This window comes from Bos grunniens, chromosome 10 (assembly GCF_055505025.1).
Source record: "Bos grunniens cultivar Pamir isolate PY7600 chromosome 10, Bosgru_T2T1.0, whole genome shotgun sequence".
NCBI classification, from domain to species: domain Eukaryota; kingdom Metazoa; phylum Chordata; class Mammalia; order Artiodactyla; family Bovidae; genus Bos; species Bos grunniens.
The window spans coordinates 80878898-80905260 of record NC_141174.1 but is presented as its reverse complement, the minus strand read 5'-3'; the positions used below and the strand labels follow the sequence as shown (position 1 = coordinate 80905260).

The 26363-nt window shown below is 44.8% G+C and overlaps 1 protein-coding gene across 2 annotated transcripts; it reads right to left on the bottom strand.

The window, feature by feature from the left end:
* Positions 1–425: 425 nt before the first annotated feature.
* On the bottom strand, positions 426–7615 carry NGDN (neuroguidin). 2 transcript variants are annotated; one of them, XM_086322465.1, is made up of 12 exons: positions 7579–7615; positions 7192–7251; positions 6588–6743; positions 6283–6354; positions 3413–3550; positions 2907–2991; positions 2770–2822; positions 2399–2522; positions 2142–2310; positions 1244–1400; positions 1044–1101; positions 426–591 (listed from the first exon to the last, which is right to left on the bottom strand). In XM_086322465.1, the coding sequence occupies exons 1-12, from the start codon at positions 7588–7590 to the stop codon at positions 572–574; spliced, it is 1104 nt and encodes a 367-aa protein (XP_086178591.1). In that variant the 5' UTR covers positions 7591–7615; the 3' UTR covers positions 426–571. The 2 variants fall into 2 exon arrangements, with proteins under 2 accessions (XP_086178591.1, XP_086178592.1); XM_086322466.1 differs by lacking the exon at positions 6588–6743.
* Positions 7616–26363: the final 18748 nt, after the last annotated feature.

Below are 26363 nucleotides of genomic sequence, written 5' to 3'. Positions count from 1 at the left end.
GGAGTGGGTTGCCATTTCCTCCTCCAGGGGATCTTTCCTGATGCAGGGATTGAACCTACATGTCCTGCATTGGCAGGCGGGTTCTTACCACTGAGCCACCCGGGGATTCCCGTAAGATACATAGTAAATCTTAAAATGTCCATATATTTCAGATTACCTGTATTATCATTACATAAACCACACAGGAACTTGGGGCAACATGGGGGTGAAAGAATGTTATTACACTACTCTAATCTCTCAATATTTTTTGACTAAATAGCCAATTTCTAGTTTCTGGGTAACATATTTATCAAAGAAAACCATATAAAGCCAAACTTTCTTATTCCCCCCAAGATCTCCTCTTTCCCTTTTCCATCACCCTGTCACCAAAAATACCCACACCCAGAGATTCCAGTCATATAGTACATGTGCAAAAGGGGCTTGAATTTGTTAAGTAAAATCAATTTTATTAATAATGATCTTTCCACATGTCCAGAGTAAATGATTAATGAATTCCAAAGAAAAAACCTACATACAATGAAATTAGAAGTATCCCGGATGACAAAAATAAATTAAGTATGTACACCCATAATCACCGCCGCCTCCGAAAACCTGAAAGGAAGGGAAACCAAGAATGAGGCAAAGGACAGTTGGGAAAAACCAAAGAGACAGACAAAAAGACCATCTAGAGAAAAGGGCTCCTTAGGAGTGGGTCACCTTGGCAGTACTCTGTATCCCCCCAGGATGAAAGACTAGAAGTAGGAAGGAAACTGACATTGGATCGCAGTTCCTTCAAGTGATGCTTTTATATTTACGTAAGCAAGCCTGCACAGGAGCTATGGGGACTTCAGAGACAGAATCCAGAAGTCTCTTTTGTGAATGACACTGATTTTCATCTTGGAAAAGAAAAAAAAATAAAGGCCCACATCTAAAGAGATTAATGCCCAGTATGGAAGAGATACTATAAAAGTTGGTAAGAACTAGAATGGCAAATCCAGAGCTGGTATCTCAATTTATAAAGCCCACGCTGCACTTGATCACCCAGGTCTGAGCCATTCACTAACCTTTCTTCTTCCGACCTTTCTTAGGTATCTTCTTCCGCTTCTTAGTAGGATTTTGATCCTGGAGATGCACGGAGAAGGGAAGGAATGGCTGTGCGCTTTCAAGTGTTAGTGTCCCCTTCCAAGTTCCTCGTGGTAATAAGCCCACGTACACTTAGCTGAAAGCATGAAGGTCACCTCCCACCACTGGATCAGCACCTCACCTCATCAAGATGAGGGGTTCCTCCTGTCAGAGCACTGATGTCACTGAAGTGCGTGAGGGAATGAAGCTGTGAGCTCATTACATTTGCTCGTTTTCGCCGTCCTTTCTCCCGCTTGCTGACACTTAAACGCACCATCATGCTCTCCTCATAGTTAATCCTGCAACAGAAACACAGACACTGTCTCCAGCATGCTCAGTCCCCTGAGGCAGAAAGCTGCAGCCAAGAACCTGGCCCAGGTGTTTACTCAGCCATCATGCAGACAGTTCTCGAGAAATTCATAGCTAGCCACTATAGTATTTGCTGACGTGATACTATATGCTCAGTACTCAATGTTCAATGAAATGCTTTTGCTAAAACTTCCCTCCTCCCCACAAATGAACTCACAGCCCATCCACAGGAATATTTAAATTATTATATAAGAAAATTCTTTGCATTCCAGCTTCATAAACAGGATCCCCTACACAGACCCTCTCACTGTTATCTATCGACTGCAGAGATAGATACCTAGGCAAAGTTGACAAATCTGTGTTCAACAATTGCTTTTCTACTTTTCTTCCCTGAACTTATCTAAAAACCTGATTTTCTTGCTTTCTTCACAAAATAAAGAACAGGGATAGTGAAAGAGAACTTTAAAGCCTTAGTCTGTGGCAATGCATATTTTTTCCTCCATGGAGTGTTTGCTTAGCTTGAACAGCTTGGGTCGGGAGTGGGGGTGGGGGACAACATTTTCCCCCTAGTCCCCATTCTGTACTTCAAAACTCTAATTCTTAGAAATCATTAACCCAAGTTTAGTACTCCATTTCCTACATAACATGGGTTCTCTTGGAATCAGATTAATCATATTCATTCAAAACAAAAGGACAAGTCCCTACAGCATAGTAACAACTTCTAACTGCACCTGTGTTGATCCTCCTGACTCTGGCGAGTAACATGAGGATGCCGAGCATCTCGGATTTCCTCTGGAGCATCCGAGTACTGCTCCTTTAGCTCACGAATGACAGAGCTACTCAACGCCCGTCTCTTGGCTCGTTCTAGGCGCTTCTTCTCCCGCTCAGCTTCTGTTTCATCTATGTGATTAAAAATCAGCAAGGGTTATCCCAGAACAGAGAAGAGAAACACAATTCACACAGAGGAAGCAGCAGCCACAGTTCATACCATAATGCACTGGAACCAAGCGTGGTGGGACGTATTTCTTAGCTGTTCCTTTTCCAGATTTCTTCCCTGAAGCCCCAGACTGGCCTTCCTCTGCTTCATCTTCCTCCTCATCCTCAGAGCTCAACTATAAGAGGAATATAACGTCCACAAACTTAGGAAGAGTTAGTCAAATAAGTGACAAGGAAATCGAAAGCTGAAGTAACTGGGAAAGTGGGAATACAAACCACAGGGAAAAAGGGGAATCTCACATTCAACACTCTTAGGCACAAGCTGGGAGTCAACAGTAGTAAGAGAAATCCCAGGAGATCCAGGAGCACAAGGCTCACCCACATTTAGATCCCCAGGAAAATCAGGGTACTGCAGCCTCTTACCTTGCTCATCATATTGCTAGGATGAGGCTTAAAACGGAGTGGGTCATTCTCACCTACAATAAAAGATGCAAGAGATTTTACAAGACTTGGAATTTTCTGAATGGTCCCCAGAAAACCTTACAGTTTCCCCTACTTACTGAGGCTGCCTGTCACTGCAGTCTTGACCAGTTTGTCAATCTGATACTTCAATTTTTGGTCCAAAGGACGAAGCTTTTCCAAAACCTAAAATGTGGTTAAATACCATTACATGTCCTTCCCCTAAATAAGCACACACCAAAAGTTCCTATTTTAAGCTGCCGGACAAAGCTCCTAAAATATGCAAAAAGTAGAGGAAATGAAAACAAAAATGCTTTTTCTCCATTTGGTTTCCTCATTAAACATGAGAAAAATGAAGAAAAAAAAAAAGTTAGTTGCTCAGTCCTGTCCGACTCTTTGCAATCCCATGGACTGTAGCTCATCAGGTTACTCTGTCCATGGAATTCTCCAGGCAAGAATACTGGAGTGGGTTGCTATTCCCTTCTCCAGGGGATCTTCCTGACCCAGGGAACATGAGAACACCCACTTAAATGAGAGCGATCATGTCACAGTCCTGGAGTTCAGGATTTAGCAACTTAGAGCCCGTAAGATGCCAAATGCTTTGTACCGTGCGAATCTCCACCAGTCTCAAAACTGCAGGATGTCCCTGAAGAGAACCTCCTGAGGCTTTGTCCAGGATGAGATGGCTCAAATCCATAAGGTACATGAGCAACAGCTGATCTTTTACTTCCAAAAGGCTGAGACCCTGCGTTGAATCATAAGAGAAGCAAATTCAGTTTTAACCAGAGAATGAGGAGAGAGCCTAGGGAAAACAGGATAATTTCTTTCCACATTCAAGTTTTTTCCAAGCAGTTCATGTAAAGTACCTAGAGTAGTCTCAAGAAGTGACTATACCTAAAATGGCCACAGAGGAAATTATGCTAATATGACAGAAACAAAGCTCACAGAATTATGGAAGACAGAAGAGCAGGAAAATCAATAAAGTACCCCCAAAATCTCTATAGCAAGGTTTCTCGAACTCAAGGGCTACTGCTATTTGGGGACAGATAATTCTTTGCTGTGGAGTACTGTTCAATCTACAGTGAACAGAGGAGGACTAGAGGGCACTCCACAGCAGCCCTGACCTCCACCCCCGAGCCCACCCCTCAAGTTGTGACTATCAAAAGTATCTCCACACAGTGCTGAATCTTAAATTAATTTAACCAAAACAGTCATCATGATTTTATAGGGATTGCTGAGTCACTATAGTGAATATATATCACATATAGTGAATATATGATTTATCCCCATATGATGAAATTATACATTACAGGTAAAAACAAGGATCTATACACAGTGACATGGACTTAATTCTATGTCAACACACTTTCTACTTACGTAGAGTGAATAATGTGGTTCAAATTGAGGAGGCGAGAAGTATGATACACATATTTTACTTGTATAGAAAAATGAAGATAATACAATTAGCAAGCGCTACCCCTGGGAACTGCGATGAGGAAAAGGAAGAAATAGAGTGTACTATAAAAGTGATTTTCCATCAAGCACATATTACTTTTACAACAAACAAAATTTGTAAATGTACCCCAGTGGTTATCTCAGAATGGTGATTACACTGATTTTTTAAATTTTCTTCTTTGTGATTTCATGTATCTTTTCAACTTTCTAAAAATTAAAATGTATTACAGGGACTTCCCTGGTGGTCCGCTGATTAAGACTCTGCGTTTCCACTGCAGGGGGCACGGGTTCAGTCCCTGGTCAGGGAACTAAGATTCCACATGCTGCACAGGTAGTCCACCACCAAAGAAGTGTATTACATTACAGTGTATTATGACTCGCTGCTGCTGCTGCTAAGTCACTTCAGTCGTGTCCGACTCTGTGCGACCCCAGAGACGGAAGCCCACCAAGCCCCCTCGTCCCTGGGATAATCCAGGCAGGAACACTGGAGTGGGTTGCCATTTCCTTCCCCAATGCATGAAAGTGAAAAGTGAAAGTCAAGTCGCTCAGTCGTGTCCGACTCTGTGCGACCCCATGGACTGCAGCCTACCAGGCTCCTCCGCCCATGGGATTTTCCAGGCAAGAGTACTGGAGTGGGGTGCCATTGCCTTCTCCGATATGATTTGCTAATCATAAATTATAAGTGCATTCTTTTAAATAAAAAAGGTAACTTGTGTAAGCAGACTTAGGGTATAGTTATAGTCTCATATATATATATGAGACTCAAATAAAATGGGAAAGTACTTTATAGCCTATCAAACACCTGATAAAAGTCTTTGATTCTCAAAGTTACTAAATATCTGTTCAATGAATAAATATATAGTGATCTAAGATACATGTGAGCAGCAGGCATTAAAATGCATAAAGCATCATACCCAGAATAAAGACAGCCAAGAATGTGAGAAACAGGATCTTCTGACATGCTTGGGCATTGTCAAGCTTATGACTTACAAGAGTATGGGTTACAAGCATATAAGACAAAAACAAAAACAAAACGAGAAGCGAAGATTAAAAATGAGAAGAGAACAAAAATCAATGAAGAGAAAAAATGGCAAAAAGATACTTTAAAAATTCATTTAGCTATCTTCCTAAAGCACAAGTCTGCTGTAAATCTTGTGTTTTAAAAACCTTCAATGACTTTTATTAACCTACTATAATGATTTCCATACTTCTACTGACCTATGGAATGTCATGCTTAAATAGTATCTTAGAACAAAAGTTCAATACATAAAACAGGCAACACAGTTCAAGCAGGTATGAGGGATCCAGAGATCCCTCATTCCTTCTATACTGTCCTACACCCAATAATTCCTTGGAAACTTCAAGACCTTAATTTGAAAATCACTGTATTTAAGATACACATCATTTTCATAGTCAGAATACATCTTTAAATCAACAGTATCTTAGTATGTCACAGATTAATAAGCAGCACTATTTCTTAGAATATAAAATAAGCAATATGCTCCCAATTAGCAAAATTTTGGACTAAATGAATACAGTAGTAACTCCTTAGTTGGCCTACAAGGCTCTTCATAGAGTGACTACTTTTCCAGTCATATTTTCTAGCCCTGCCCCCAAAACGCACACAAAATGTACAAAAAAGCACACTACATGACATACCTCCTTTCCAGAATATCATCACGTGTTAGGTCTTCGTGTTTTTGCACATGCTATTTCTTTCCATCCCTCTGACCCTTGTTTATTCCTCACAATCCTGCCACCTCCTCTAAGACGCCTAACTCCCTTTGCTCCCTACTGATCATTTAATCTCACTCCTCAGTTTTCACAGCCGCTCACCATGACTGCTACTGTTTATACCTACTGCTTTCAGCTGCCTTCTCTACTAGACTTCAGCACAGAAACTGGATCTTATTCATCTTCAGAGCTCCAGCACTGAGGACGCACAACACACTCAATAAGTCTACAATGGATGGAACTGTTGAGAATATTAAGTCAGGAGATGCTTACTCTTCAATGTCTTACCTTCTCTGTAGGATACGCTTTAGCCTGAACTTTTTTGGTCAGAGTTTGCACTTGTGCTGTGACAGCCATCACCTGAAATTAATCCAAATAAAACCCCTGGTCAGAATACAATCACAGCTCTGTGAGCTGTGAAGGACAAAACCTAAACAAGCCACCTAAAAAATACTGATATCTGAGACACTGCCTAAAGTACACCATCATCTTCTTTTCAGTCCGGGAAAGCACAGGAGAGGCTGCTTCTGATACTTCTTCAAAAAGAAGAAACAACTTTCAACCTCTTCTTAAAGTTAAAGAGACTGACTTACCAAACTAGAGGTAGGGGATGGGAACTGGGACAGTGGTCCTGAGTGCACTGCAGCTTTGAGCAGTTGAACTTGCAATGTGAGATCTATTAGTATATAACCGTATATCAGCTGGGCACCCAAAGGGCAAGTCACCTTTCTCATCATTGGTTTCCTTATCTATAGGAATAAAGGAAATTGATTCAGATGCTTTTTTTTCTGAAGTTTCCTATATTCCTTTGGATGCAGAAACCAATTACTCTGAATTGTTGCCTGAAAAGGTTTTCATTAGATCATCCTGCTTTTAAGGTATCTGGTCATTCAAATGTGTACTCAGTCACTATGTGGTATCCAATTATTTTCGACCCCATGGACTGTAGCCTACCAGGCTCCTCTGTCCATGGCATTTCCCAGACAAGAATACAGGAGTGAGTTGCCACTTCCTTCTCCAGGGGCTCTTCCTTACCCAGGGATCCAACCTGAGTCTCCTGCATTGGCAGGCGGGTTCTTTACCGCTGAGCCTCCAGGAAAACCACATGCCCCCAAATCACCAAACTTCAGAGGTAAGGCAAACAAAGTCAGAGGAGATTTGCAACTAATCTATTCCAAAAGAGGTGGCATTACTCACCTGCTCCTGGAGGTTTTTCAAAAGTGCCACAGCATTTGGCAGGTCTGACTCCAACACCTCCTATGGAAGGGAGAGTAAAGAAAAGTCATTTCTTTCCTCAGGATCATAAGATGGAAGGTGTGGGGTGGAAAAGTCCCCTCTTTCCTTCAAACAGCCCAGACTTCCTGCCTTCCCCACTCCGATGCCCATGCAGCCTCCCCTCACGGCCGGCCAGCCTTTCACGTTATTGGAAAGGAGTCCCAGTCCCGTCTCCTTACTACGGTTGTGGCTGGGAGGACGCCTCGGTAGAACTATTTTTATCACCATCCTTCCCCCGCGCCAATAATTTGCCTCGGAGGAGAAGGGAAACGTCCACAATATCAAGCCAAGCAAACACACGAAACTCACCGGAGCCGCCATCTTCACAAAGCCTGCCCCTTCCGGAACTGTACTTCCTGAGAGCGGACGTTGTCATGATAGACTTGAGAGGTCACCGCCGCTTGCAAATCTAAACCAATACGAAGAGAGGCTCTCTCGTTTCCGCTTCCGAACAGGATGTACGGGAGGAGGGGCCGGATCCAGCCAATGGAATAGAAGAACCAGCTAAACTCGTCAGACTTAGGAGGAGCTTTACCAATATAAATATGCTCTTGGATAGAGCCATATGATTAGTAGATTCAGTGGAATGGGTGGAGTTAAGCCAGTAAAAACTCGGCAATTGGTTGATTGACACTTTTAAAGGCCCAATGGGAAAAAGGAGTTAACTGAGCGAACTGAGAGCGTATTGGCTCTTGGATGCCGCAGTACCCGGAGTCTCTTTCAAGACACTTCCCTTGCGTTGCCTGAGCCTGCCGCTAGGTGACGGGCCTCAGCTTATCTCTGAGAAGGTGGCCACGTTATGGAGTGGCCATTCCAGGCTGGTGTTCCAACGCAGGCCGTGCTAGATTCTTCATAGACCCTCAAGGCGTTTGTGTGATCTTGGAGAAGTCATTTGATCTCTGAGCTCTTTTCATCTATAAATAAGAGAGTTGGGCCAGAGAAGCCCAGAGCCAGAATTTAGGCGCAGAAGATAAGCACATTCACCTGCATAGTGACCACCTGAGGGCAACGCGTAAAGACCCCCTCAGCTGTCTCCTTCTACCAGTTAGGGGATGTGAAGTGGAGGATGCTTTACAAAATAAGCCAGTTCAGGTTTACATGACTTGCTTCTGGTCACACAGATTCAAACCCAGCTTGTGCATACGTAGTATTTCATTATGCGCTGCCTCATCTTTTCTTCAGTTCACTTCAGTTCAATCGCTCAGTCGTGTCGGACTCTTTGTGACCCCATGGACTGCAGCACGCCAGGCCTCACTGTCTATCACCAACTCCGGGAGTTTAACCAAACTCATGTCCATTGAGTCGGTGATGCCATCAAACCATCTCATCCTCTTTTCTCCTCTTCTCCTCCTGCCCTCAATCTTTCCCAACATCAGGGTCTTTTCAAATGAGTCAGCCCTTTGCATCAGGTGACCAGAGTATTGGAGTTTCAGCTTCAGCATCAGTCCTTTCATGAATATTCAGGACTGATCTCCTTTAGGATGGACTGATTGAATCTCCTTGCTGTCAAAGGGACTCTCAAGAGTCTTCAACACCACAGTTCAAAAGCATCAATTCTTTGGGGCTGAGTCTTCTTTATGGTCCAACTCTCACATCCATACATGACTACTGGAAAAACCATAGCTTTGACTAGACAGATCTTTGTTGGCGAAGTAATGTCTTTGCTTTTTAATAAGCTGTTTAGGTTGGTCATAGCTTTTCTTCCAAGGAGCAAGCTTCTTTTAATTTCATGGCTGCAGTCACCATCTGCAGTGATTTTGGAGCCCCCCAAAATAAAGTTTGTCATTGTTTCCACTGTTTCCCCATCTATTTGCCATGAAGTGATGGGACCAGATGCCATGATCTTAGTTTTCTGAATGTTGAGTTTTAAGCCACTTTTTTGTCTTTTCTTAATACTTTCAAATATATCAGCTCACTCCTGCTTTTTACAGTCTGGTAAAGTCAGCTGTTTGGGTATTAATTATTCCTGTCCTCTGCCTTGGACTTCCTGGGTGGTGCAGTGATAAAGAATCCACTGGTCAATGCAAGACACCCAGGTTCCGTTCCTGGGTCAGAAAGATTCCCTGGAGATGGAAGTGGAAATGGCAACCCATCTCAGTATTCTTGCCTGGAAAATTCCATGGACAGAGGAGCCTGAAAGGATATAGTCCATGGGGTCTCAAAGTGTCAAACACGACTGAGCAAATATGTGCATCATCTGCCTTGGGAAATAAGCACTGCAAGAGGAAATAATGGTCTTGAATTTTCCCCACAACTGTCGAGTTGCTCTAGGACTAGAAATTAGATTTCCTGACTTGTAGCAGTCTTCTGAAAGTAAACAATGAGTAACTCCCATATCTCGGCAACTAGGGTGGGAAAATTCTGGTTTCTAAATCTTCTGCTGGACTCCCGAAGAAGGCAGGAGTTAAGTATCCAGTCCCCTTGCCTCTGAATCTAACATTTATTTGCTATTTCAGGCCCAGTGGAAGCTCAGGTGCTTGATAGCCTACTCAGTTGAACTCTTTTCATCTATAAATAAGAGAGTTGTTGTTCAGTCGCTCAGTTGTGTCTGACTCTTTGCAACCACATGGACTGCAGCATGCCTGGTTTCCCTGTCCTTCACCATCTCCTGGAGTTTGCCCTAACTCATGTCCATTGAGTCGGTGATGCCATCAAACCATCTCATCCTCTGTTGTCCCCTTCTCCTGCCTTCAGTGTTTCCCAGCATCAAGGTATTTTCCAACGAATTGTCTCTTCACATCAGATGGCTGAAGTATTGGAGTTTCAGCTTCAGCATCAGTCCTTCCAATGAATATTCAGGACTGATTTCCTCTAGGATGGACTGGTTGGATCTCCTTGCAGTCCAAGAAACTCTCAAGAGTCTCCTCCAACACCACAGCTCAAAAGTATCAATTCTTCAGCACTCAGTCTTCTTTATGGTCCAACTCTCACATCCATGCATGACTACTGGAAAAACCATAGCTTTGACTATATGGACCCTTGTCAGCAAAGTAATGTCTTTGCTTTTTAATATCCTGTCTAGGTTTAACATAGCTTCTCTTCCAAGGAGCAAGCCTCTTTTAATTTCATGGCTGCAGTTACCATCTGCAGTGATTTTGGAGCCCCCCAAAATAAAGTCTGATACTGTTTCCCATTGCTTTCCCATCTATTTGCCATGAACTGATGGGACTGGATGCCATGATCTTCATTTTTTGAATGTTGAGTTTTAAACCACCTTTTTAACTCTCCTTTTTAAAAAAATTTTTTTGAATTGTGGTGATATTTATTTTGATAACAGAACAGGTCTCCACTCACCGGACCCTGAGCTAGACCCTGAGTAGGATGAAGCCCAGGTCTGGGTGGTGTGGAGCAGGAGCCCCACCCATCTGCAAATTCACTCTCCTCTTTCACCTTCATCAAGAGGCTCTTTAGTTCCTCCTACTCAATTAACCAATAGATTTTATACCATTTATCAAGATTTGTATTATGAAAAATTTTCCATTTCAACATGAATTTATGAACTATTCAGATCCTCAGCCCATTTTTTAATCAGGTAATTTTTTGTTATTAAGTTGTATGATTTATATTTTGGGTAAACCCCTTATCAGATATATGATTAGCAAATATTTTCTCCCATTCTATAGGTTGCCTTTTCATTTTGTTGATGGCTTCCTTTGCTGTCCAGAGCTTTTTAGCTTGTAACCCCACTTGTTTATTTTTGTTTTGTTACCTTTATTATTTGCTGTCAGATTCAAAAAATTCCTTGTCAAGACTGCTGTTAAGAAGCTTACTGCCTATATTTTCTTCTAAAATTTTTAACGTTTCAGGTCTTCCATTGAAGTCTTTAATCCATTTTGAGCTATTTTGTTATAGTATAAGGTAAGAGTCTAGTTTCATTTTTTTGGGTGTAGCTGTTTAGTTTTGGTAACACCGTTTATTGAAGAGACTGTCCTTTCCCTATTGTAGTAAATTAATTGACCAGACAAGTGTGGTTTTATTTCTAGGCCCTCTATTCTATCCCATTGATCTATGTGTTTGTTTTTGTGCCATTATGATGTTGTTTGGACTACTGTAGCTTTGTAATATAGTTTGAAATCATGGACAAAATTAACATTTAACCAATTATCTGGGCACTTCATGACTCAGTCAGTAATTATACACGAAAATACACAGGCTCATTGATTCAAAAATCTATTTCTTTGAATTTGTTCTGAGAAAAATCTTAAAAAAAAAAAGGAACTATGTATATATGTTTACAGAGACATTATAAGTTCAAAAACCTGCAAAGAATTAGAGAGTGATTGTTAATGGAAGTGGGTTTCTTTTTGAGGTGATGAAAATGTTCTAAAGTTAGGTAGTGATGATGGTTACCAAACTATGAATATACTAAAACAACTGAATTGTACACTATAAAAAGGTGAATTTTATGGTATATGAGTTATGTCTCAATAAAGATGTTATAATACTATAGGCAATCTAAATATCAAATAAGTAATATTTCTTATATTATCTCTGTAGTCCACCAGGTTCCTCTGTCCATGGAATTCTCCAGGCAAGAATACTGGAGTGGGTTGACATTTTCTTCTCCAGGGGATCTTCTCAACCAACCCAGGGATCAAACCCTTGGCTCCTGCATTGGCAGGCAAATTCTTTAGCCTCTGAGCCACTGGGGGAGTTTATATTATCTCAGAAATAACAAATAGCTCCATTTATTGAGTGCTTATCCTTCCCTGGTGGCTCAGACTGTAAAGAATTTGCCTGCAATGCAGGAGTTTGATCCCTGAGTTGGGAAGATCCCCTGGAGAGGGAAATGGCAACCCACTCCAGTATTCTTGCCTGGTGATTTCTGTGAACAGGGGAGTCTGGTGGGCTACAGTCCATGGGGTCACAAAGAGTCAGACACAACTGAGTGACTAAATTTCACTTTCAGTTTTCATTGAGTGCTTACTCTGTGCAAGGCATTATTCTGAACACTTTACACATACTAATTCAGTGGTTTTTCAACATGTGGTCCTTGATCTAGTAGCACCTGGAATACAAATTCAGGCCCCGTCCTACTCAATCAGATCTCTGAGGCCAAGGCCTAAAGCACAATATTTTAATAAGCCTTCTTATTAAAGAAGTATGATTCTGCAACATGGTCAAGGTTGAGTGTCTCTGTTTTAACTTGTTGTTTCATACTCATAATAAACCCATAAGGTGGGCAATATTACTATCTCCATTTGATAGATAGTAGTGGAATGTCTGCAGTCATAAAAATTAGAAAATCTAAGATTGCAGAAATATGGAATTCTGATGGCTAGAGCATGATTATGTACATACTGTATGTACACATAGCAGCCCTATGTGCTATATATGTATTTTTGTATGTATATATAAAATAGAAACACAAGCACACCTTGGAAAGAAGTTGAGAATTGATTGGGTAGGAGATCTTGTGTGTCATTTCTGTACTTGCATAGTTTCAACAAAGTTTTGTTTGTGTTTCAGGAACAGCCCTACTGAATTGAAAAGTACGTTCATAGAAGAACCACTGAGACTACTATATACAAAATAGATAACAACAACAACCTACTGTAAAGCACAAGGAACTATATTCAATATTTTTTATATTCAATATTTTTATTAATCTATACAAATATAGATTATGTATATGTATATATGTATTATTGAATCACTGATATACACCTGAAACTAACATGACATTGTAAATCAATTATACTTCAATTAAAAATGCAAATTAGAAAGAACCATCAGAGAATCTCATACATTCCATTAACATTTTTATTAGTTATATATATTGTAATATTGCTGAATCTTTAATCAGAGCTATTTAGGCCTTTAAAAACTTGAATTTCCACATTTGAAAATGGAAAAAATATCAATATGCTACTCAGTTTTGAGAATCTACTGAAACAATGTATGTATAAGATTATAATTTATTATGGGTTTTACAAGTGAATGATGTTTTTAAATGATCCTTGGATATATCGTTGGTGATTTCTCTATTAATAGTGGAATAGCTTTTTGTTTTTTTTTGTTTGTTTTAAAAAGAAGAGCCACTGAGCAGTGCCTGGAGGGGGCAGGCAGGAGAAATTGCAACAACATTAGAGAGGTGGGAAGGTCCAGCCTGGGGTGAGGACGCTCTGGAGGACCAGTCAGACCAGGAAGTGAAGAGCTAAATTGGGACAATCTGGAGCCAGTTTACAAAGTATCTTTAGGTGCCAGTCAGAAGTATTCAGGCTTTGTCTCCAAGACAACATGGAGCCCTGGAAGTTTCTATGAATGATAGATATATTAGACGTGGCACCTTAGAAAACTGAGACTGCCAGTCATTTGTTGAGAAAAGCAGCTAGAAGACTAGGTAAGGTTCTATTGCAATTATCTAGGCATGAGAAGGAAAGAAGGAGGTAGGACCTTCTGAAGGTAGAGTCTATAGATTAATAGAAATATTGTTGGGTGCCTTTCTCCTGAGGTCCCTTCCCTTTCTCATTTCTGTTTCCCAGCTTCTCAGAGTAGTTCCCTGCATTCCTGTGACCACAAGTCTAGAATCTCCTCTGCATATGAATCTGAAAACACAATGTCACTTTTCCCAAGAAAAGTTATACCACCAATTCTATAAAATCAGATAACATCACCACCACCACACATGCCAACACCACCTTAAAACACATTAATGAGGTTCCATGCCTGGTTAAAATCCAGACCCCCTTGATTTGGTTTATAAGGTTCTTTTTGACCAGTCTTCACCCACCTCCCAGGCTCTTCTACTTTGGTATTTCCCAGTTACTTCCATTCTTTAGCTACATTGTGTTCAGTCACTCAGCTGTGTCCGACTCTTTGCAACCCCATGGACTGTAGCCCTCCAGGTTCCTCTGTCCATGGGATTTTTCAGGCAAGAATACTGGAGTAGGTTGCCATTTCTTCCTCCAGGGAGGACCCAGGAATGGAACTGGTTTCTCCTGCATTGGCAGGTGGATTCTTTACCACTGAGCTACCTGGAAAGTCCTTAGCTACACTGAGTATGTTTCGATTCCTCTCAGGTTATTGGACAAGCTGGGCACTCTGCCCAGCTCCTCCTTTTCTTGACCTACTCCAGCTCAATGAGTAGCTCACTGAGCTCAGCTCATCCTTGAAGTCTGACCTTAAAAGTCATTTCCTCCATTGAACCTTTCCTGACCTCGTTCTGTGCTCGAGGATTTCTTCCATCACAGTGCCTGCTACTTCCTCTGTTATGATACCTCACACACTATTCTGTCACTGCCTGTTGCCCCTCCATAGTAATCTGTGAGCTCCTGAAGTCAGCACTGTGCCTGCCACAAAGTTGGGGCTTAATCAATATTAGTGGGAATGAATGTTCATTCCTGGACTGTGGTGAGGCCTGCACCCATTAACATTATCATTTTCATTAACATGAGCTGAACAATCAAACTGGAAGGAGCGGAATCTAGAATTGTTAGGGCGCACTGAGATGGGGGCAGATTCTGGGGGACATTGTCATTGCAGATGCTGGAAGGAAGTCCAGACCAGGCTGGCAGCAGATAAAAGGAATCAGTCTATTAAAGCAGTCAGAATTAGAAAGATATTCTAACAAGAGGGCACTGGAAATCCAAGCAGGCAAGTGGAAGCAATAGATACAACTTATTGAGCAGTCACTGTTTGTTGGACACTGGGCCTATAACTCCATTTTTTCCCCTTCTTTATTGAGGAGTATTTGACAAATAAAATTTGTATATATTTTTACAAAATGATATTTTGATATATGTATATATCGATGTAGTATGTATACACAATCAAGTTGACAATCTAATTAATGTATCTACCACTTTACATAGTTACCCTTCCTTTTTTGTTGTTGTTGTTAGAACAATAAAGATCTACTCTCATATCAAATTTCAAGTACACAAAACAGTACTTTTTTTTTCAAATGTTTATTTATTTGGTTGCTCCCAGGGTCTTAGGTGAGGCACTCGGGATCTTCGTTATGGCACGCAAGCTCTTCAGTTGCAGCATGTGGGATCTAATTCCTTGACCAGGGGTGGAACCTGGGCTCCTGTATTGGAGTTTTGCTTCCTGCACTGAAGCTCAGAGTCTTAACCACTGGACCACCAGGGAAGTCCCACAAAACAGTACTTTTAACTACAGTGACCATGCTGTACATTAGTAAGATGACCAGAATTTACATCCTTCATATCTGAAACTTTGTGCCCTTTGATCAACATTTCCCCTCCCTCCCCAACCGCTTCGAACCACCGTTCTATTCTTTGAGTCTAAAAGTTCATCTTTTTTAGATTCCATACATAAGTGAAATCATGCAGTATTTGTCTTTCCGTATCTGGTTTATTTCACTTAGCATAACACCCATCAGTGTTATCCATATTGTCACAAATGATAAGATTTCTTTCTTTTAGAGCTGGACCATATTCTTCATCCATTCATCTAAGTTGTTTCCATGTCTTGACTATTGTGAAGAACGCTACAGTGAATATGATGGTATCTCTTCAAGACAGTGATTTCATTCCCTTCAACTATATATCCAAAAAAGGGTTTTCTGGATAATATGGTATTTCTATTTTTAATTTTTTGAGGAACCTCCATATTGTTTTTCATAATAGTTGTACCAATTTTTTTTTTATAACTTCATATACATAATCCTTAGACTTCCCTGGTGGCTCAGACAGTAAAACATCTGTCTACAATGCAGGAGACCTGGGTTCGATCCCTGGATCAGGAAGATCCACTGGAGAAGGAAATGACAATCCACTCCAGTACTATTGCCTGGAAAATTCCATGGACAGAGGAGCCTGGTAGGCTACAGTCCATGGGGTCGCAAAGAGTCGGACACGACTGAGCGACTTCACTCACTTACTTAGTTATACATAATCCTTAAACCAAGTACATGGGGTAGGTATTACCATCCACATTTTACAGTTAAGACTGAGAGTTAGTGCTGGAATTCAATAATAGTTCTTCTTGGGCCTGTGCTCTTTTCTCTACATTAGTGCTTCCCCAACTTTAACGTACATTAAATGACCTGGGAGGTCTTGTAAAACTGCAGATTCTGTTAAAATGCAGAAAGGTAACTCAGGCCTGGATTGGGGCCTGAGATTTTGTAGTCCTAACAAACTCCCACTGATGAAGCTATATCAGTCCATTGGATCATACTTTGAGTCATAAGACTCTACACGGTACTTCACTTTTTTCTAAGAGGGGTTAAGTAACACCTAGGTCACACAGCTAGCCTATAAGCCAGGGGTTTTGACCATAGGCCTCTCTGGTCATAACCAATGCTCAGGGCTTCCCTGGTGGCTCAGTGGAAAGAATCCGCCTGCCAGAGTTGGATCCCTGGGTCAGGAGGAACCCTTGGAGAAAGAAATGGCAACCCACTCCAGTACTCTTGCCTGGGAAATCCCATGGACAGAGGAGGTTGGCAGGCTAACATCCATGGGGTTGCAAAGAGTTGGACATGACAGCAACTAAACAATAACAACAACGTATTCCCACTTAATGAGGATGTATCAGTCCGTGGATCATACTTTGAGTTATATGACTCTGCACAATATTTCACTTTTTTTCTCAAAGGGATTAAATAACTCACCTAGGTCACACAGCTAGTCCATAAGCCAGGGTTATTGACCACAAGCCTAATTGATGTCAAAACCTATGCTCTTAGTGATTAAGATATGCTGGTGAGTATGTGTACTCAGTCATGCTGACTCTTTGAGACCCCATGGACTGCAGCCTGCCAGGCTCCTCAGTCCACAGGATTTTCCAGGCAAAAATGGAGTGGGTTGCCATTTCCTTCTCCAGGGGATCTTCCCGACCCAGGGATAGAACCCAAGCCTCTTCCATCTCCTCCACTGGCAGGCAGATTCTTGACCACTAGCGCCACCTGGGAAGTCCTTTAAGATATGCTGTCTCCCTCTATTTGCAGGAAACAGGACCCCCAGCTTCGAGTCTGGGACCAGGGGGAAAATCCAATCCCTGAGAAGTAGACAAGCACCAGAGAAACTAAGGGGGTTACCAAGACAGGGCCTTTGCCAGAGGGAACAAAACCAGGGCTCAGTTACCCGTCTGGGGCACAGGGTGGGGCCCAAGTCTCAGGAACAAGATAGAAGCTGAGTTCCCAGAACTACAGAACAGTGGGAAGGATGACTTGATAGTGATACACCAAACGTGGGCAATAGCTTGTTCTACCCCTCCTGCCTGGAGCCTAAAATGGAGTGAAAGCCCGGAGCCGGACAGATCCTGCCTATGTGACAAGGTCACACAGGAGAGGAGAAAAAGCTCACAGGGGCAGGAGCCACATCACCTCCACACTCTCCTCCCTGGGATCCTCAGCATGGCCTGGAGAGGCTAGGCCTCCCCAGGGCTCGCCAGCATCCTTTGGAACCACTGACCCTAGCCCCTGCATGCTCCCTTTCCACCTTCTCTTCTCTTGATTTCAAGCCTTCTTCCCACCTCGATCCTCTACAAACTCCCTGTTTAAAAGACAGGATGTTTCAATATTTCAGATCCTTATCCTATGGACCTTGTTCTGTCAGGATTCATAAAAGTTACCTTAAATTTTTCTTTTTCCATCACCTTAAATTTTGCCTTGCTCCCTTTGAATGGCCAGGGTATAGGTGTCTGGGAAGAGGCAGAAGCCAGCGATGCTTAGTATTGGCTTAGTCTGGGGTGTTTGGTGGGAATGGGGGGCCCGCAGGAGTAGCACAGAGCAGGGTGAGAATAGGTGCAGGGTATTTCGGATGCCTCCGGGCTTGTATTTTCACAGCAGGAATCCAGCCATCCATGCCACACCAGCTGTCGGATCAAGGGCTGCATCAGAGTCATCAACTATATTAGGATCTTGGTCAGAACTTTTGATTGGCTTCTGGCTAGAGGTCATTTCAGAACTTCCACAACAAAGGGCAGGTATAAGTGTGACCTAAAGGATAGGTTACAGATCCCCCAAACAGAAAAACAACCAGATACATTTCTGAGCATGAAAAATGTGACAATTCAGAATTGGCTTTGCAAAATAAATGATCAGACATCATTATCTCATTGCTACAGTTGTAGGGGGAGAAAATCTCTTTTTTATAGCAGAGACAGATATAGCCTCTGCCGTATTAGGAAATTTCTCATGACTCCAAAGTCCACCTGTACTCCTGCACTTCTGCCCCCAGGGGGGGTCCCTCGGTACAGTGACCCCTCTTCCAAGAGGAGGATATGAGCTGAGACAAAAAGGGGATGTTTGTTGGCATCTGTTACACATCCTCCTGAGCCTCTTGGACTCATTTTTTTAATTCATTTTGGCTCTTTTTTGAGATTTTATTACTGTTTAGCCTCTAAAGAGACTGGTACTCATTCAAAATGCAAGTTACTTGAGGAGGGACCCCTGGAATCATCCATGACCTAAGGAATCTCCAAAACTACAAACATTCCTTTTTTTTATATCCCAGTAAAAGAAAAATCCCCAAATGTGTATTTTACACACATATATAACAGTATATCTGGATGGATACACTCCCAACTTGCAGAATAGGACTGTGAATAGGGGAGAAGCTTTACCTTGCTTGCCTGGTAGAAGATTTATTGTTTGTATTTTTGAAGTATTAATAACAAGCATACTTTTATAATATGGGAGGAGGGAAAAAACAGGAATGGAGGGAGGAAGAAATGAGAATGATTTGAGAGACAGAGGAAAAGTAGAAAGACCAAAAAAAAAAAAAAAAAAGAGGGAGGGAAAGAGGGAGGAAGGAAGGAAAGGAGAGAAAGACAGAGATTAAAAAAAAAAAAAAAACAGGAACAGAAAGAAAGAAAGGCCTCCTCCACCCTCTCCCTGAATAAGATCCAGGGAATCTCATCTATGTCCCTTACTCTGCAGGAGCAATTGGAGCCCTCATAGGAACAGAGAACAGCAGCTGTTTACCCTTTTTGGCACATTATTCATCATGCATTTATTTTATTTAGATTCATCAGAGTTGAAAGACCTCAAGATAAAAATATACATAATCACTTCTGGCCATTTAAAATATCAAAACAATGAACGATATTTAGAGAGACCAGAGGCAAGAGGGAGGACAAGGGGAAAACAAAAAAAGAATATATTGGGCAAGAAAGAAGCAGTAGTGTCAAGTAAATATTGAGAAATAGCAGTCAGCCTAAAAATCCTGGAAGCTGCTGCTCCCTGTCAAGCTATGACAACCTTGTTCCCTGGAGGCTGGACCCAAAAGGTCAACATAGGAGCCTCTGTCTCCCTTATTTCCCCCAGATGCACACAGCTCTGCACAGTGGCTGCTGGAGGGTTGCTCAAGACCCAGCCCTTTCAGGACCCACGTCCAGCTCACTGGTGATACGCAGGAACCTTCCCTAATGGCCCTTCCCTCTCCCTGCCCTGCCTCTGCATTCCCACATTTGGAGACTCAAAACTTCAGCTATTTTACCCATGTTAAGTGTTGCCACTCTGGACCTGTGATCACGTGGGCCGTGTGTTCATTGATCTGAAAACTCTTTGAGAACGAAGGGGCCTCTGACTTGCCTCTTTCCCCCGTGGAGCCTAGGTGCTGCCTGGTCCAGAGGGTGTGCAGTGACCTTCCTGTCCTCTTCCCGCCTTCTCCAGTGACAGTGCCAGAAGGCAGGAGGACCCTGGTTAGCAGATGACCATGCAGGCATGCAGGCATGTCTGTCTAATTCTAGCCAAGGGCACGGGGGGAAGGACGGAGCCCAGGGACCTGTGGCCTCTCCGCTAAGAGGACAGAGGGCTAAGAATAGGACAGGAGATTAGGGAGGGATTGGAACTGCATTGTTATCTCACAGGAATGGCGTTTGTTCGGGAGCGTTTTTTTTTCCAAGCTCTTCTATGAGCCACCCCACCCTCTCCTCTGCCCAGTATCTGTAGGAGCACCCACCACATGTCTCTCACCACTTCTCTTTCCATCTGCTCTGCTCTGCGAAAGTGAAATCACTCAGTTGTGTCCGAGTCTTTATGACCCCATGGACTATATAGCCTACCAGGTTCCTTCGTCCATGGGATTTTCCAGGCAAGAATACTGGAATGAGTTGCCATTTCCTTCTCCAGGAGATCTTCCCAACTCAGGGATTAAACCCGGGTCTCCCGCATTGTAAGCAGACGCTTTACCGTCTGAGCCACCAATGTCCATCCATTCCCAGCCCCTCCTCCTGTCCCCGGTTCCTCTCCAGCCCCATCCTAATTCCTCATCATAAATTAAATTCCTGCCCCTTCACCTATTTTCCCTCCTTCTCTGCCCGGATCCGCTTCTTTCCAACTCTTCCCATAAGTCCTTCCCATTCATCCTTTTCCCCACCTTTGTCTCCTGCCTGGCCCCTTTGCCCACCACCTCTCCGCCTAAGCTTCCCACACTCTTCAGCTTGGAGTACCAGGTTTTCCAGGCTGCTGGCCTTTGCCTCCCCTCTCCTAACTTTTTTGGACCAGTATTTTGTCCACTTCTCCCTCTGTCCTGTGTCCCCTCTCTCGAAGCTGAACTGGACAAGCAGAGGCTGAGGCGGGCTGACAGCCTCCACTCTCCTAACAGCTAGAAGTCATCAGCACCAGACACCAGGCAAAGGGACACCTCTGAGAACAAGACCCAGGACATGCAGGCCATAGGAGACACCTCCCCGAACTCAGCCACAGCTATTCTTAGGAACATAGTACCACAAAAGGGCCTTATGCTCTGTGTCACCCTCCCAACCCCCCACCCCCCTACACACACAAGGAGCTGCTCTTGGCAGAGGCTGTAATCTCAGAGAAAAGGGGCCCAGGCACGGGAGGCTGGGCTGGACACTCTGCCCCCTGCTCTGACTTCTCAGCGCCATGAGGCTCTGCCCTTGAGACAAGGTCACCTCCCACCACAGCGCACAGACATACAGCTCTGCCGCTCTGCTCTCTCTGCAGTCTGAAACACCAACAGAGCTGAACCTCATCTCTGCCGCCTCACCCCTTACTCTTCCGTTGCCCACGCACCCTTTCCTGGCTCTTCCCCACTCCCAGCAAACCAACTCCCTCCCTGTCTTACTTCCTCCCCACTCTTCCTGCTCAGTATGGGTCAGGCTCTTTTTTTATCTAGTCAGTCCAAAGTCCCACAATAACTGTCTCTTCTTTCCTTGCTGCAGGTGGGAAGCTGAGACCCCAGCTCTGGTCCCTTGAGACATCAAGGAGCCTGACCAGCTCTCAATCCCTGGTCTGGTTCATGGATCTGGTGTGACCTGGCAGTCAGGTTGCCAGCTGCCCCTGAAAAGCTCCCTCGAGAGGAAACAGCCGCCCGCTCCATAGCTCCTTTGTTGCAAATCAGACCCAGGGAGGTTGCTCACCACCCTCCCCAAGGGCAGGAAGCACCTTCGTGATGTGTGTACCTCTCTGTGTTCTTAATGAGTTTCTAATATTTGGATAGAAGTTTCGGGTGTATGTAGCAGAGACAGGAATCAAAGCCCTGCACTAAAACCCAGGCTTGCAAACCCAGCAGCAGGAATGCTGCCCAGCATTGCACGGTGGGCAGAGAGAAGGCCTCCACCTTCCATACTCTCAGAACACCAGCGAGAGCCCTGCTCCCAAAGACCAGCCATTATCCCACGGCAGGTTACGGGTTCAGACAGGCAGGGATACCTGTATTGTCAAGCCAGGAACATCATCTTTCCAGGTGAAATAAAAATTCTGAGGCATAAGCAAGCAGAAGCAGCTGAGTCACGGGTACTACTCATGTTTTCAGATCACTTTGTAGAGCTACACTTCTGCCCTCCAGCCCTGGGCTGGTCCTCATGCCATGGAACACAGGAGGCCCAGACGTTTCTCAGGCCAGTCGGGGAGGGCCACAGGATGAGAGTGTGGCTGCCCCCATGTTCCGCTGTGATCTCCCTGCATGCATCTCTGGGGATAAGGAGTGAGCAGGATGAGAATCCTCCTATTTGCAAGCCCACTTCATGGAGGCGGGCACCTCAACCCTCCAAGTACTTCCAAACCACCCCTCTGGCTTCCAGAAGGAGAGAAGCAAAAAAAAGAAAAACAGAACCAGAAAATGTAAAAGGGACTGGAGAACGAAACAAGGGTCTATTTTATCATCCCCCTTCACAAGTACAGGATTGTCCGATTTTCAAAACAAAACAAATCATGTTATTTGGCCTCTTCCCCTTCTGGTTGCTATCTAATCTCTCAGCTCACTGCCAAGCTCCTCAAATGCAGGGCTCACACCCACTGCCTCCACTTCCTGTCCACTCATCCTTTTCTTAATACCTCTCTGCAGCCTGGATCTGTCCTGAGACTGCAGAAGGCGCTTGCTCCAGGATAACCCGAGTTCCTCCTCTCTGCCTCCCTGACATTCAGTCTGTCTTTGGCATCTGACACCATGGCCACCTGCTCCTCTTGAAGAACTTCTTCTGGCTTCGAGGAAACTGCCCTTTTCCTGTGCTCCTTGCCTTCTCCGTGCTCTCCAGTCTGACAGCCACCCCCCGAGGCAGTCGGTCTCACGTACCAGCCCTGCCCACCAGAATTCCAACTTCCTACAAGGATGCAAACCATCTTCATCAGATTCCCCACTGTTACCTCCAACTCCCCTGAACCAAATACTCTGTCCTCTTCCTGCTTGTCTAAAAGCCTGCTCCCCTTTGCTGCTGCTCCCATCCTTCCCAGGATCACACACTCATGAATCTTCCTTCCTCATTTCCTGCATCCGATCTGTCAGCAAGGCATTTGATTTCTTCCTTAGACACTACCATGTGTAAAATGGCTATTGGAAACTGCTGTATAACAGTGATCTCAACTTGGTGCTCTGTGATGACCTAGAGAGGTGAGATTGGCAGGGGGTGGGGGGTGAGGGGAGCGAGGCTTAAGAGGGAGGGGAAATATATATACATATAGTTGCTTAACTTTGATATACAGCAGAAACTAACACATTATAAAGCAATTATACTCCAATAAAAAATCAATTTAAAAAAAGGAAACTCTTCCAGCCTCGCCCTTTCTTTCCTTTTTGCATCTGCTCTCCCCACTCTTCTCCTGACTTTGATGGTTATCCTAGCCTCCTCTCTGGTCTTCTTGCTTCCAGCCTCTTCTCCCACCAAGGAAGAATGAGACAGGCTAGCAGCTGGGAGAGAGGCATTCCTGGTGAGTTCATCAAACAGTCTTGGCACTGGCTACAGATACAGCTCTGACTGTACCATAGGTGTTTTGCAGAGATGTATACATACCCACCCTGGAGGAGGGGATGAAAACTCACTCCAGTGTTCTTGTCTGGAGAATTCCGTGGACAGGGGGAGTCTGGCAAGCTACATCCATGGGGCTGCAAAGAGTCAGTCACAACTGAGCAATTAGCACATATACACACACACGCCCATGTTTGTGTAAAGTCTGTAGGCACATGTGGTTGTGTTCACTCACTTGTGTTTATGTGGGAGTGGGGGTGGGGAGACAGGTGACCATCCCAGGGAGGCCTGCTGAAGGGGACTTCGGACCAAAAAACACAGAGAACACCTTTTCGCCTTGGGAAGGAGTGGCTGATTTCTCAGCCTTTTGGTTCCTCACTGAGAATTACCATACACTCCTATTAAATCCTACGGTCTGTCTATATCCTGGGCTGATTCAGGCCTGACAGCCCCAGGATACTGCCCCAGAGATGCCTGTGATCAGAGCAGAGGGCCTCGAGTAGGGGAGTGGGGGTCTGTGCTGGGTCCCCAACTGGGGTCTGGAGCAGAGCAGGCAGCGCTCAGGGCTCCAGGTCTAACACCAAAGTGCTCAGCAGGTGCGGCTCTCTTTAGTCGCGGCGAGTGGGGGCTGTTCTTTGTTTCAGCGTGTGGGCTTCTCATTGCGGTGGCTTCTTTAGCTGCGGAGCTCAGGCTCTAGAGTGTGCAGGCTTCAGTAGTTGTGGCAAATGGGCTTAGTTGCTCCATGGTTTGTGGGATCTCCCGGGACCAGGGATCAAACCCATGTCCCCTGCATTGGCAGGTAGATTCCCAACCACTGGACAACCAGGGAAGTCCTAGTCTTTAGCCCCTGACTATCCCCATGTTACAGATGATGAAACTGACTCAGGGAGGTTCCATAACTGACATCAATCACACAGCTGGGAAACAGAGGGGCTGCGTTTCAAAGTGGACCTTTGTGACCGACTCCAAAGCTTGCCACGGTGGCCCTCGTAAGCTCTCTGACCTCCAGCCTGGATCCAAACTATTCACGCCCCATCAAGCCTCTCTTTTAGTGAGTTGTGCCCCTCTAAACACTCCCCGAGGGTAAGATCTACCTTTCCCAGCACCCCAAACTAAACAGGGCCAGCCTCAGCCCCTTCCAGCTGTCCACTGTCTGTCGGAAAGCAGAGACTCTGGACAAGGGGGTGGGGGCAGGGTGCAGAGGGGCACAAAGATTTGGAAGCCAGCAGGAAGACAAAAGAATGACAAGAAGGAGCAGCTGTTTGCAAAGGGAAACCTGAGACGGGCACAAAGCTCAGGCCCTAAGCCCAGGCTCGTGTGCAGCCAGGGTAGGGGTCTCCCCAAGGTCAGAGACTCTGGGGGCAGGCAGATTGGAGTGCTGGGCCCCACTCCAGGCTGCGTCCCCCCTCCCAAATGCGCAGACAACCGTGCCCCCTTCCTCTTCCTGGCCGAAGACCCCTGCCTATGTCTGCCGCTCTCCTGCTCCCATCCCATGGGTTTGGGGGCTCCTTTCTTATTTCCCTCCTTTCACGCCGAGGTCTCCTTTAACTTGCCCTGCTGCGCCCCTCCTCCTCCCATTCCTGGTAGTAATTTTAGCAACTTTTCCTCTGAACTCCCGCTGGCATGTTCACAGCAAATGGCCCCTGCTTGGGCCTGACACTTGATCAGGGTGGTGACAGAGCCCAGACAAAGCAGTCACAATGCTGGGGAGGGGAGGGCAGGGGAGGCAGATTACCTTCCTTCCACTCCAGGCCTTATTTGGTCTACCTTGGTGAAGCTGTCCGCCCTCCAGCCCCTCTTTATTTATAGCATTTTGCTCTGCTCTTCTTTGTCTTATCTGCTATCACTCTAACACACCCTGCACTCTCCCCATGCACCCCCACACAGGGGGCCCCTGGCCCCTCACTCCTCCCACCAGGAATGTGCATGTGAGCAAAGGCACTGGCTCTAAGTTCAGGCCTGGATTTCACGTCTTCAAACAGTTGAGTAGAGCTGTGCGGAGGAAGGATCTTTATATTGGTCACTGTCACATCCTGATCGACTGAAATAATGCCTGGCACGTAGGTGTTCAATAAACACTAGTTGAATGAAGGAGTCAGCAAAGCTGTGGTCTTCAAACTGTAGCGAATAGAAGGAAGAGAATCCAGATGGAGCTAAGTGTAGGTGCCAGAGGGCTGAAGAAAGAGTGGGGATATTTAAGGATGTCAGACCCTCCAATCTGGCTTCAAACTGGGGCACTGGGGCAGCAAGCCTAGAGACCCGCGAGTTCTCTTTCCCTCTTCATAAGCTCTCTTGAGAAGAGTAACACTGTAACACCAGTAGACCGGATCCCCCCAACTCAACAGGAGGGGAACAAAGTACCATTGATTTACTAACTGTAGAAAAGGCTTCCCAGTTCCACACCACAGATGCTGGCCCGTGATGAAGACACTGGCTTTAAAATGGCTCAGCTGGCTCCCAAGCATCCTTTGTGAATCTCAGTTGCCTGCATCTGTATCTGAGCCCTGGGAACTCAGGGAGGGGCAGCCACTTTCGCTTAGAAAGCTCGAGGGGGTGGATAAAAAGAAACTCTGCCCTTCGTGGCCAGTCCCTGAGGTCCCTACCAGTGGACCTAATCCCTCAGCACCTGGCAAGGCCTGGTCGGGACCCTCAGAGTTTGTTCTGCTGAGCAGTGCCTGTAGGGGCTGCCTCAGCGGCTGCACACCTTGGCACCTGGGAGCTGCGCTGCACTGGCTGCACAGCCCCTGCGTTTCATGGTCGGCCTCCCATAGCCCAACTAATGCCGCCCAGACTGAGTCGTGGTTACCAGGCAGCCCCCACCGAGGCCCCCACCTGGATCGCCCTTCCCTGCTGCACCCACCGCACCTTCAAAGTGCATCTGCGCCCCATCCCCCTGCCTGCAGCTCTCCTTCCAAGCGCACAGTAATCAGATGGATCAGTCCGCATGCGCTGAAGAGTTGTGACTGGGAAGGAGG